General features: G+C 47.4%; 1 protein-coding gene across 4 annotated transcripts in view; it reads left to right on the top strand.

The window, feature by feature from the left end:
* Positions 1–3,607, top strand: part of EBP (EBP, cholestenol delta-isomerase) — an 8,990-nt gene extending 5,383 nt beyond the window's left edge. For all 4 annotated transcript variants that reach the window (XM_025371710.1, XM_025371709.1, XM_025371708.1 and 1 more), the window contains 3 exons: positions 1,891–1,927; positions 2,052–2,182; positions 3,127–3,607. In XM_025371710.1, the coding sequence (XP_025227495.1) occupies positions 1,891–1,927; positions 2,052–2,182; positions 3,127–3,350 (392 nt within the window). In that variant the 3' untranslated portion in view covers positions 3,351–3,607. The remainder of the gene's footprint in view (positions 1–1,890; positions 1,928–2,051; positions 2,183–3,126) is intronic.
* Positions 3,608–13,659: the final 10,052 nt, after the last annotated feature.

The raw sequence follows: 13,659 nt of genomic DNA, 5'->3' as shown, positions 1-13,659 counted from the left end.
TTTTTTTTTTTTTTTTTTTTGAGACGGAGTCTCGCTGTGTCACCCAGGCTGGAGTGCAGTGGCGCGATCTCGGCTCACTGCAAGCTCCGCCTCCCAGGTTTACGCCATTCTCCTGCCTCAGCCTCCGAGTAGCTGGGACTACAGGCGCCCGCCACCACGCCCGGCTAGTTTTTTGTATTTTTAGTAGAGACGGGGTTTCACCATGTTAGCCAGGATGGTCTCGATCTCCTGACCTCGTGATCCACCCGCCTCGGCCTCCCAAAGTGCTGGGATTACAGGGTTGAGCCACCGCGCCCGGCCTGAGACGGGGTCTTGTTCTGTCACCCAGGCTAGAGTGCAGTGGCATGATTATAGCTCACTGCAGCCTTGAACTCCTGGGCAGTCAAGCAATGCTCCTGCCTCAGCCTCCCTAGTAGCGGGGATTATAGGTATGTGTTACCCCACCAAGTTATTTTTTTTAACAACTTTTTTTTAAGAGACGGGGTCTCACTTTGTTGCCCAGGCTGTTCTCCAACTCCTGGCGTCAAGTGATCTGCCCACCTCAGCCTCCCAAAGTGCTAGGATTACAAGCGTGAGCCACCACACCCGGCTGCTTTTTTCAATGAGGTCACTCCTCATGATTTCATAAAGAACTTTTGAAGCATGGACATTATACAGTTACTTGACTTGTCTGGTATTGATGGGCATTTTCCCTCAATCTTCTGCCATTATAAACAAGGCTGGGTGCAGTGGCTCATGCCTGTAATCCCAGCACTTTGGGAGGCAAAGGCGGGCAGATCGCCTGAAGTCAGGAGTTTGAGACCAGCCTGGCCAACATAGTGAAATCCCATCTCCACTAAAAATCCAAAAATTAGCCCAGCATGGTGGCAGGTGCCTGTAATCCCAGCTACTCAGGATGCTGAGGCAGGAGAATTGCTTGGACCCAGGAGGTGGAGGTTGTGGTGAGCTGAGATCGCGCCACTGCACTCTAGCCTGGGCGACATATGAGACTCCATCTCAAAAAAAAAAAAAAAAAAAGATTACAGGCATGAGCCACTGCACCTGACTGGTCAGATGTTTCTTAAATTTCAATCATTCCAGTAGATGTGAGTGCTATCTCATTATGGTTTTAATTTGCTTTTCCTTAGTGACTAATGGAAGTTTGAACATCTTTCATATACTTATTGGCCATTTAGAAATTCTCTTTGTGAAGAACCTATTCAAGTCTTCTGCCTATTTTTATATTGGATGGTCTTTTTCTTTCTTTTTTTTTTTTTTTTTCTGAGACAGGGTCTCACCCTGTTGTCCAGGCTGAGCACCATGGTGCTATCATAGCTCACTGCAGCCTCAGCCTCCTGGGCTCAAGACATCCTCCCACTGCAGCCTGGGACTGTAGGCACGTGCCACCACGTCCAGCTAATTTTTGTATGTTTTGTAGAGATGGGGGTCTCACTATATTGTTCAGACTGGTCTTGAACTCCTTAATGCAAGCCATCTTCCCGCCTCAGCCTCCCAAAGTGTTGGGATTACAGACGTGAGCCATCGCACCCGGCAGTCTTTTTCTTACTGATTCTCTGCTCACTCTTTTATTCACTCCTCTGTTCACCTACATTCTCTCTCTCTCATTGGCTACTTCACTCACTCCATTATCTACACTTGCCTCCTTTTATGCCACACACATTTCTTGAGTACCAATCACAGCCACACTGTTTTGTGTCAGGCTTTACACATATTACCTTGTTTTAGATAAATAAACCACTAGAATCCAAACAGTTACCCCATTTCACAGAAGAGGAAGCAGACGCATGGGAAGGTTATGAAGTCTGTCTTCTTGCAGGGACCCCCAGCTGTCACAAATGTGTGTTCCTTTCCCTGCCTTTATTCTTCATGTCTCTCTCTTCTTTTCTTCAGGGAAAGAGTATGCCAAGGGAGACAGCCGATACATCCTGTAAGTGTTTGCCTCTGTCAGTGGAGACTGGCATTGGTTTTGGTGGGGTGGTAAGTTACCCTAATGGGGTAACCTGTAGGAAGAGCACACCGATGCCAGTGTCCCCTCATGCTTTCTCCTGCAGGGGTGACAACTTCACAGTGTGCATGGAAACCATCACAGCTTGCTTGTGGGGACCACTCAGCCTGTGGGTGGTGATCGCCTTTCTCCGCCAGCATCCTCTCCGCTTCGTTCTACAGCTTGTGGTCTCTGTGGGTAAGGAGAGGGCACTAGAGGGGCACTGGGCACTAGAGGGGTTGATGGGAATCCACAGACACAGGTGCATCCCTGTGGGTGGGATCTCAATGGTGCCCTTCCAGGGGTGAGTCAGACTGAATGACAAACCTCCTGAGGCTCTGAAACAGCCATGCCCTTCTCTGAGCCTGTACTCTTAGGTGGGGAGGGTTCATTTTTCTTCCTCCTCCTCCTTCTCCATCACAGAGTCTCTTGTGAAGGTTACATGAGGTGGCCCAGGGTGGTAAGAAGCCCCTGGAACCTCCAGGATCAGGACTCTGAGATCCCTTCATGTAAGATTCAGTCATCTTTTTTTAAAATAGGGTCTGGCTCTGTCACCCAGGCCAGAGTGCTATGGTGTGATCTGGGCTCACTGCAACTTCCACCTCCCAGGCTCAAGCGATCTTCCTGCCTCAGTCTCCTGAGTAGCTGGGACTACAGGCGTGTGCCACCGTGCCTGGCTAATTTTTGTATTTTTAGTAGAGATGGGGTTTCGCCATGTTGCCCAGGCTGGTCTCAAGCTCCTGAGCTCAAGCAATCCTTCTGGCTTGGCCTCCCTAAGTACTGGGATTACAGGCGTGTGCCACTGTTCCCAGCCTCAGTCATCTTGTGTTATTAAATTGTTAGTTTTCTTTAGTTCTAGAGATAGGAGTTATCTTTAGTCCCAGAATCCTAAGCTGTCTTGGATTCGAGGATTTTGAACTTCCTTAAATCTGAAGGTGTGAGCTTTCCTGAGTTCTGAAATTCTTAGCTCTCTGGTGTCTGGAATCTCACTTTTCTGATTTCTCGGATTTTCAGCTCTATGATTTCAGAATACTTAACTCTGAGACCTTGAATGATGACTTGGAAAGTGCCTTGGAATAGAGAATTGGGGAAACTGTTACCTTCCTCACTGGGGCTTCTCTTTCCCCTCCTGCCGCCCACAGGCCAGATCTATGGGGATGTGCTCTACTTCCTGACGGAGCACCGTGACGGATTCCAGCACGGGGAGCTGGGCCACCCTCTCTACTTCTGGTTTTACTTTGTCTTCATGAATGCCCTGTGGCTGGTGCTGCCTGGAGTCCTTGTGCTTGATGCTGTGAAGCACCTCACTCATGCCCAGAGCATGCTGGATGCCAAGGCCACAAAAGCCAAGAGCAAGAAGAACTGAGGAGTGGTGGACCGGGCTCGAACACTGGCCGAGGAGGAGCTCTCCGCCTGCCAGAAGAGTCTAGTCCTGCTCCCACAGTTTGGAGGGACAAAGTTAATTGATCTTTCACACTCAGGCTCATGGGTGGGCACAAGAAGGGGAATAAAGGGGCTGTTTGAAGGCACTGCTGGGAGCCATTAGGACACAGATACAAGAGAAGCCAGGAGGTCTATGATGGTGATAATTTTTAAAATCAGGAAATAAAAGATCTTGACTCTTAACACTGAGAGATCCTTAATTACTAACCCCAGAGATGCCCTATGACTGACCCCACAGATCCCACCATCATTCACTTATTCCAGACCCCCATCAGCATCATATAGACCTCCCATCTCTGACCTCACAAACCCCTATCACTGACCCTCCTCCCAGACCCCATAACTCACCACACAGACCCTATCACTGGCCCCACAGTCCCCTTGTCTTAACTCAAGCTACCATAACAAAATGCCACAGACTAGGCTTAAACCACAGAAATTTATTTTCTCATAGTTCTGGAGTCCAAGATCAAGGTGTCAGCAAGTTTGACTTCTCCTGAGGCCCCTGTCCATAGCTTACAGGTAGCCACCTTCTCACTGTGTCCTCACATGGTCTCTATGAACTAGCATCCCTGGTGTCTCTGTGTGTCCAAATTTCCTTTATTTATTTTTTTATTTTATTTATTTATTTATTTTTTGAGACAGAGCCTAACTCTGTGCCAGGCTGGAGTGCAGTGGTGTGATCATGGTTCACTGCAACCTCTACCTCCCAGGCTCCAGCGATCCTCCTGCCTCAGCCTCCTAAGTAGCTGGGACTACAGGTGTGCAGTAGCAAACACGGCTATTTTTTTTTTATAGAAACGGAGTCTCACTATGTTGCCCAGGCTGGTCTGGAACACCTGGGCTCAAGCAATCCTCCCACCTCAACCTTCCAAGTAACTGGGACAACAGGCACATGCCATTATGCCTAATTTTTTTTTTTTTTTTTTTTTTTTTTTTTTTTTTTTGGGACGGAGTTTTGCTCTTGTTGCCCAGGCTAGAGTGCAATGGCACGATCTTGGCTCCACAACCTCCGCCTCCTGAGTTCAAGCGATTCTCCTGCCTCAGCCTCCTGGGTAGCTGGGATTACAGGCATATGCCACCATGCCCGGCTGATTTTGTATTTTTAGTAGAGATGGGGTTTCTCCATGTTGGTCAGACTGGTTGCGAACTCCCAACCTCAGGTGATCTACCCGCCTCGGCCTCCCAAAATGCCAGGATTATGCCCGGCAAGTTTTTTTCAATATTTTGTAGAGACGGCATCTCTCTATGTTGCCCAAGCTGATCTCAAACTCCTAGGCTCAAGTGGTCCTCCCACCTCAGCCTCCCAAGTAGCTGAGACTACAGGTGTGAACTACCATGCTTGGCCCAAATTTTCTTTTATGAGGACACCATTTGACCAGCCTGGGCAACATGGTGAAACCCCATCTCTACAAAAAATTTTTAAAAATTAGCCGGGCATCATGAGGCCACAATGGCAGAATCATCTGAGCTAGGGAGGTGTAGGCTGCAATGAGCCATGATCATGGTGAGACCCTGTCTTAAAAAAAAAAGGGGGCCGGGCGCGGTGGCTCAAGCCTGTAATCCCAGCACTTTGGGAGGCCGAGACGGGCGGATCACGAGGTCAGGAGATCGAGACCATCCTGGCTAACACGGTGAAACCCCGTCTCTACTAAAAAAAATACAAAAAACTAGCCAGGCGATGTGGCGGGCGCCTGTAGTCCCAGCTACTCGGGAGGCTGAGGCAGGAGAATGGCGTGAACCCGGGAGGCGGAGCTTGCAGTGAGCTGAGATCCGGCCACTGCACTCCAGCCTGGGCGACAGAGCGAGACTCCGTCTCAAAAAAAAAAGGGGGGACGGGAGGGGGTGGGCACCAGTCAGGCACAGTGGCTCATGCCTATAATCCCAGCACTTTGGGAGGCTGACACAAGTGGATCACCTGAGGTCAGGAGTTTGAGACCAACCTGGCCAACGTGGTGAAACCCGTCTCTACTAAAAATACAAAAATTAGCCTGGCATGGTGGCACATGCCTGTAATCCCAGCTACTTGGGAGGCTGAGGCAGGAGAATCACTTGAACCCGGGAAGTGGAGGTTGCAGTGAGCCAACATCATGGCACTACTGCACTCCAGTCTGGGCAACAGAGTGAGACTGTCTCGAAAAAGGCAGGGGGCACCATTTGTATTGGATTAGGCCCACTCTATGAGCCCCGTTTTAACTTAACCACCCCTTTAAAGTCCCTATCTCCAAATATAGTCACATTCTGTGGTATTGGGGGTTAGGGCTTTAACATACGAATTTGGGGAAGACACAGTTCAGTCTATAACATTCTGTTCTCTCTGGCCTCCCAGAATTCACGTCCTTGCATGCAAAATACATTCACCCCCATCCCAGCAGCCCAAAACTCTCTTCTGTTTTTTTGGAGACAGAGTCTTGCTGTGTGGCCCAGGCTGGAGTGCAAAGGCACGATCTCAGGTCACTGCAACCACTGCCTCCTGTGTTCAACTGATTCTCCTGCCTCAGCCTCCCAAGTAGCTGGGATTACAGGCATGCACCACCACCCCTGGCTAATTTATGTATTTTTAGTAGAGACAGAGTTTCACTATGTTGACCTGGCTGGTCTTGAACTCCTGGCCTCAGATGATCCGCCCACCTCGGCCTCCCAAAGTGTTGGGATTATAGGCATAAGTCACTGTGCCATAAGCCACTCTGAAAACTTAACTGAGTCTAGCATTAACTTTAAGTCCCAAGTCTTACCTAAATATCATCCAAATCAAGTGTAAATGAGACTGGAGGTATGATTCATCCTGATGCAAAAATTCTCTAGCTGTGAACCCGTGAAACCAGATAAATTATCTGCTTCCAAAATTCAGTGGTAGGACAAGCATAAGCTAGATAGATATTTCCATTCCAAAAAGGAGAAATCAGAAAGAAGAAAGGGATCATAGGCCAGGCATGGTGACTCACGCATGTAATCCCAGCATTTTGGGAGGCTGAGATGGGAGGGTCACTTGAGCCCAGGTATTTGAGACCACCCTGGACTACATGGTGAAACCCCGTCTCTACAAAAAACTAAAAAATTAGCCAGGTATGGTGGTACACTCCTATAGTCCCAGCTCCTTGGGAGGCTGAGGCGGGAGGATTGATTAAGCCCAGGAGGTAGAGGCTGCAGTGAGCCCTGATCTCACCAGTGCACCCCAGCCTGCGTGATAGAGCGAGACCCTGTCACAGGAGAAAAAACAGGGATCGCAGGTTCCAAATAAGTTTGAAACCGAATAGGGCAAATTCTATTAGATTTTTAAGGCTTGAGAATAATCCGGTTTGGCTCTATGTTCTGTCCTCTGGGCCCACCAGATTGGGGGCCCCACTTTCCTGGTTCACTGGAGAGGTGGTGTCTCTCCCGGAGCCCTGGGTGGCAGCCTGGCCCACTGAAACAGAGGAGGCCTCTCTGCCCTCTGGAACTGAGGAGGAGACAGCTCCACCTTTGGGATCATTCTCCCTTTTTCTTGAAGTATAATGCATGTTCACAGCCAGAAAGCTCTGTTGTCATGTCCTGTTGAATCCCAGAAGTCCTACAGTCTTCTTTCATTTTGTCCCATCTCTGTCCTCTTTAGTCCCAGCTGGCCGTGTTCCTGCTGGTATTACCCATCTCTATTCCTGGCTTGTGCCAAGATGGCTGATTAGGTCAGTGAGTCACACCCGTGATCTCTTTGTGGCATGATTGTTTAGCCACACCCTTTGTCTTCTCACCAGAACACATTCTCAGCTTTTGCGGTATTGGATAGGCTGAGAATTTTTTTATCTTCACATTCGAGTTCCCTTCTGCCTGACAATTTCTTTTTCAATTTCTCTCTCTCCTCTTGCATTCCACTAGAAGCAGCAAAGAGGAAAAGGCCGCATAATACGCTGCTTAGAAATCTCCTTAGCTAAATCTCCCAAGTTCGCCTCCCACAGGTTCTACCTTCCACAAAACACTAGAACACAATTAACCAAGTTCTTTGCCTTCCCTCCATTTTCCAATAACATATTCCTCATTTCCTTCTGAGGCCTCACCAGAAGCACCTTCAACATCCGTATTTCTACCAGTAGCCTTCAAGATAATTGTCTTAGTTGTTTGGACTGCTCTGACAAAATACCATAAACTGCGTAGCTTATGGGCAACTGATATTTATTTCTCACAGTTCTGAGGTCTGGGAAGTCCAAAATCAAGGTGTTGGCAAATTCAGTGTCGAGTGAGGGCCTGCCTCCTCACAGATGGCCCCTTCCCTCTGTACCCTCACATGGTGGGAGGGTAGAACTCTGGTCCCTTCATCCCTTATAAGGGAATGACCTAATCACCTCCAAAAGGCCCCACCTCCTAATATCATTACACTGGGAATTAGGTTTCAACATAGGAATTGGAGGTGGGAGGGACACAAATATTAAGACCGTAGCAGCAACATAGGCTTTTTCTAACATGTACCTCAAAACTCTTTCAGCCTCTACCCATTACCCAGTTCCAAAGCTACTTCCACATTTTTAAGTATTTGTTACAGCAGCACTCCACTTCCCAGGACCAAAATCTGTGTCAGTTTTCTAAGACTGCTGTAACAAAATGCCATAGACCTGGTGGCTTAAACAACAGAAATTTATGTCCTCACAGTTCTAGAGGCGGAAAATCCAAGTTCAAGGTGTCAACCAGTTTAGTGTCCCCTGAGGCCTCTCTCCTTGGCTTGTAGATGGTCACCTTCTCGCCGTGTCCTCACAGTCTTCCCTCTGCCTGTGCATGTCGGTGTCCTAATCTCTTCTTATAGGAACACCAGCCAGATTGGATTGGGACCCGTGCTCACCAACCTCATTTTAATTTAATCACCTCTTGAAAGGCCCTATTTTCAAATACAGTCACATTCTGAAGTATTAGGGGTTAGGGCTTCAGCATGAATTTTGGGGAGATACAATTCAGTCAGTAACATCGCTCTGTGCTCACTCCACTCACTCCCCAACACAGATCTTCCATCACTCACCCCATAGACCCTCATCACATGCCCTGATTACTCAGCCCACAGATCCCCCTGCATTGCTGCCACATGGACCCCACCAACACCCACCCTATAGACTTCCCATCACAAACCCTAAAGATCCTCCATCACTCACCCCACAGGCCCCATCGTGAACCCTGCATATTCATGTCATTCACCTCACAGAGCCACATTACTCATCCAACAGACTCCACCCCTGGATCATTCAGCTTATTGGCCCCTAATCACTTCACTCACTCTACTGACTCACTCATCACTGACTCCACAGAGCTCTAATCTCTCACCCCACTGACACCCCATTACTAACCCCACAGGTGACTCCCACTCATCTCACAGACCCTCCATCTGTCACACCACAAAGCCCCCTCACCTTACAAGCTAGCACATCAGCACCCCTACAGACCCCCAGTCATTCTTCCACCCCACAGATGCCCCCATCACCCCACAGATCCTCATCAGTCGTCTATAGATTCTTCCATTCCTCAAAGACCTCCTTCACTCCCCCTACAGACTCGCCCCACAGCCCCCATCATTAATCCTACAGAATCCTGTCACTCGCCACTCAATACCCCATCATTCACTCTACAGGCTCCCCATCACCCTACAGACCCCGTCACTACCCCAAAGATCCCTATTATTCAGTTTATTGTCCCCCGATCATACCTTCCAGAGGCCCAATCGCTAACCCCACAGACCCTAATCCTCCCCTGTGTTAGTTGGCTCTGGCTTCCATAACAAAACGCTATAACAAAAAGACCAGGTGGCTTAAACAACAAACTTATTTTCTCACAGTTTGGGAGGTTGGACAGTCCAAGGGCAAGGTGCCATCAGGGTTGGTGTCTGGTGGGGCTTCTCTCCTTGGCTTGCAGATGGCTACCTTCTTGCTGTGTCCTCATGTGGCCCTTTCTCTGTGCACTCATGCCCAGTGTCCCTCTTCTTATAAGGACACCAGTTCTATTGAATTAAGGCCCCACCCTTATAACCTCATTTAACCTTAATTACCTCCTTAAAGGCTCTATTTCAGATATAGTGATATTACATTGAAATATTGGGGGCTGGTCCCCCTGATATTAGGGCTTCAAACCTAATTTCGGTAGGAGGACATCATTCAGTTCATAACACTCCCTATCACTCACCCCACAGATGCCACAGCTCTCACCTCGCAGAGCCCCCAACACTCCTACCGCACACATTCCATCACTCAGCCTCTTGGCTTCTGCTAAACCGCCCCACAGATATCCCATCACTAATTCCACAGAACCCCCATGACTCCTCCCACATACCCCATCAACTCCTAAGATACCCATCACTCTTCCTACCAACACATATTCATTTCATAGATTGCCCATTATTGACCCCACAGAAACCCCATAACTCACCACACAGACCTTGACCCCATCACTCACCCCCACAGGCCCCATCACCCCCAAAATCTTCATTCTGAAGATCCCACAACTCACCCCAGAAGCCCCTTGTCACTCACCCCACCAACCCCTATCACTGACCCCACAGACCCACCACTCATCCTACAGATGCCCTTTTGCTAACCCTATAAGCATCCCATAACTCACCTTGCAGAACCCATCACTCAACCCACAGAGTCCATCTCTCATCCCACAGACCCCTTATCACTCACACCACCATCCCATCTCTCAACTCATGATCCTCCACCATCCACCATATACACCCCATCACTCACCCACAGATGCCATCATTCACCCCTCAGATCCCCATGACTTACCTCATAGTCCACCTATCATGCACCCAGACTCCCATCCACCCCAGAGATCCTCCGTGACTCTCCCCACAGACCTCCTATCATTCACCCAACAGACACCCCTCACTTACTCTACAGACCACCATCACTCATCCTGCAGTCTATCATTACCTTATAGACCCTCCGTCATAAAACAGTTGGGTACTTGAGAAGTTTTGAAGAGATGGAAAATGATAAATAATAAAACCACAGATACCTATAGACTGGCTTCAGGTGACCTGTGTAAGGCTGGGCAGCAGTGGCTCACGCCTGTAATCCCAATACTTTGGGAGGCTGAGGCGAGCAGATCCCCTGAGGTCAGGAGTTCAAGACCAGCCCAGCCAACATGGTGAAACCCCATCTGCACTAAAAATACAAAAAAATTAGCCAGGCGTGGTGCCAGGCACCTGTAATCCCAGCTACTTGGGAGGCTGAAGCAGGAGAATCACTTGAACCCAGGAGGCAGAGGTTGCAGTGAGCCGAGATTACACCATTGCACTCAAGCCTGGGCAACAAGAACAAAACTCTGTCTCAAAAAAAGAGGACCTGTGGACTTCAGTTCAAATCCTGGCTCTGCTTAGGCCTACAGTATATAGCTCTGGAGAAATGCCTTACCGTTAAGGTCAAAGCCCTGCATGATCTCACTCCATTCTCACCTCGTCTGCTGTCACTCACCTATCATTCACTCTACTTAAAGGCATACTGACCTCCTTGCTCTTCCTCAGACACAACAGGCATAGCCCCAAGTTCCGTCCATTGCACTGCCTACTCTCTGTGTCACTACCCACTTTGACCTTGAGCTTGTTTCTTCCTGGCTTTCAGTACTCTAATCTGTAGAATGCTTAGAATAATAACACCTACCTGCTATGGTTCGAACGTTTCTGCCCTCCAAAACTCATGTTGAAACTAAATCTCTATTTTAACAGTATTAAGGAGGTGGGAAATCCGACTACGGTATTTGAGAGATGGGACCTTGAGAGGTAATTAGGATTAGATTAGATGAGGTCATAAGGGTGGGGCATTAGTGGTTTTCTAAGAGGAGAAACAGATCTGAGCTAGCAAGGTCAGCCCCCTCACCATGTGATGCCCTGCTCTGCCTCGCCACTCCACAGAGAGGCCCCACCAGCAGAAGGGCCTCACCAGATGTGACCCCTTGACCATGGACTTCCCAGCCTCCAGAACTGTAAGCAATTCATTTCTTTTCTTTCTTTCTTTTTTTTTTTGTTTTTTTTTGTTTGTTGTTGTTGTTGTTTTTAGAGACAGGGTCTCAAACTGGAGTGTAGTGGTGTGATCACAGCTCACTGCAGCCTCAAACTTCTGGGCATAAGCAATCCTCCTGCCTCAGCCTCCTAAGTAGCTAGGACTACAGGCATACTGCCACGCTCAGCTAATTTTTAAAATTTTTGTAGAGACAGGGTCTTGCTATGTTGCCGAGGCTGGTCTTGAACAGGCCTCAAAGCAATCCTCCCATCTCAGCGTCCCAAATTTCTTTATAAATTACCCAGTCTTGGGTATTTGGTTACAGCAATAGAAAAATGGACTAAGATACTACCTCATAGGGTTTTTATGCAGATTATAAGAATTAATTTATGTAGACTGCCTAGCATACACTTTGTATTTGTTGAATGGAAGAATGAATAAACAAAAAAGAAAGTTCTCCCCAGAACTATGGGAAGGACCTCCTTTTTGATATTCTTGCTTCCAGTATCTTTCCATCCAAGGCTCTCCCCAGGACCAAGACCGAGGCATCTGACCACATCATACCCCTGTCTAAACCTTTGCCCCAGTGCCCTCAGGATCGATTCCAAACTCCAGGCTAATGGTTTGCACATCCCACCCTATGATAAATGAAAAGCAGACTCTTACTCCTTGTCTCTATCAGAAAATCCAGCAGTGCTATAGGTGATTTTGACTCTAAGCACATGGGGCAAGAGAGACATGCCAATAATCCTTTTCTGGCTTTCAGAGAAAATCCCCATTATTTATACCTTCTAAAAGTAGAGATATCTATCTAATATTAATACCAAGGCAACATGTTATTTTAAAAGACACCAAAATAGAATTGTAGACTTGCCTAAAAAGTTAACCTTGAGGGTTGCATCCATATGACACGGACACAATAGTTGGAGTGCTAGTATCTTACAAGACTCCTTTGTTGGAAATTAACATTTGTAAGTGCAGCCTGTATTTTGTCCAGACCGCACGGATGTTGTGCCATTAAGTGGGAAGACTGCCTTTTTGCATTTTGCCATACATAAAGTTTCTCAGAAAAGTCTAAGATATATTTAATAATTCAGCCAATATCTAGTAGACATACACTGTTTAAGAGCAGGACCAACCTTAACATGTTGTGGGCTTTTTTTTTTTTTTTTTTTTTTTTTGAATCAGGGTCTCACTCTGTCACCCAAGCTGGAGTGTAGTGGTGTGATCACAGCTCCATTGCAGCTTGGACCTCCCAGGCTCAAGCAATCCTCTCACCTCAGCCTCCCGAACACTAGGAGCACAGGTACGCACCCATGCCCAGCTAATTTTTTTTTTTTTTTTTTTAATTTCGTAGGGACAGGGTCTTCCTGTGTTGCCCAGGCTGGTCTCGAACTCCCCGGCTTGAGCAATCCTCCCACCTCGGCCTCCCAAAATGCTGAGATTACAAGTGTGAGCCACTGTGCCTGACTCAGTTTATTTTTAAAATTTTTTCTTCATTTATTATTGGCTTCTTGCATTCATTGTTTCGAGCACTAACTATGTGCTCAGCACATTGCTAAGCCTTTTGCATGCTCTGCTGGGCATTCCCCATTTGCTCTTCCAGATCCGTTATCCACCCTGCTCTGGGACCCCAGAAAGCTGATCTTTTACAGATGGTATCATTTGGGCTCCATTGATTGGTTTGTAGTTGAGCCTGGCCACTTCTCTTTCAATGGGTCCCTGGCAGTCAGTACCAACATTTTAGTCAGGTTTCAAATAAATCTCTAGACCAAGCTGGACAGAGGGCTCTTCCAATGATTCAGTGATTCTCCAAGATCTAAGAATGTGAAACTTGGAAAAGGGACATAAAGACCAGGGATCCTTTGAACTGGTTCAATAATGGCAGAGCTTTAGAGATATGCTTCTGAGCTCCCTGGGTCTGTCTCGCTTTCTGCCTTCTGAAGTCTTGATTGTTAACTTCTTCCTGGGTTTCAGTTAGAAGCATTAGTGTCCTTCCTGGAGTTGAATTACCTGGAAGTTTGCCTCCTAGTTGTATACACTTGGGAAAATATGATCTCGTCAAGTTTCAGACAAAGGCAAACCAAAAGCTAGAACTCCAAAGAGCATAAAAGTTTTTTGGGGGGGTAAATTATTTAATGAAGTGTAACATTCATACAGGAAGTACAAAAATCATCAGTGTACAAAATCTCTATGAATTTTCACAATGTGTAAACCATTTTCCTGTTTTTTGTCTGACCTTACTAAGTCAGGATGTAAATTACTAATTTTTGTTTGAGA

Source organism: Theropithecus gelada, chromosome X (assembly GCF_003255815.1).
Source record: "Theropithecus gelada isolate Dixy chromosome X, Tgel_1.0, whole genome shotgun sequence".
Lineage (NCBI taxonomy): Eukaryota > Metazoa > Chordata > Mammalia > Primates > Cercopithecidae > Theropithecus > Theropithecus gelada.
The sequence above is the reverse complement of the archived record's forward strand: the minus strand, read 5'-3'. Positions and strand labels throughout refer to the sequence as shown.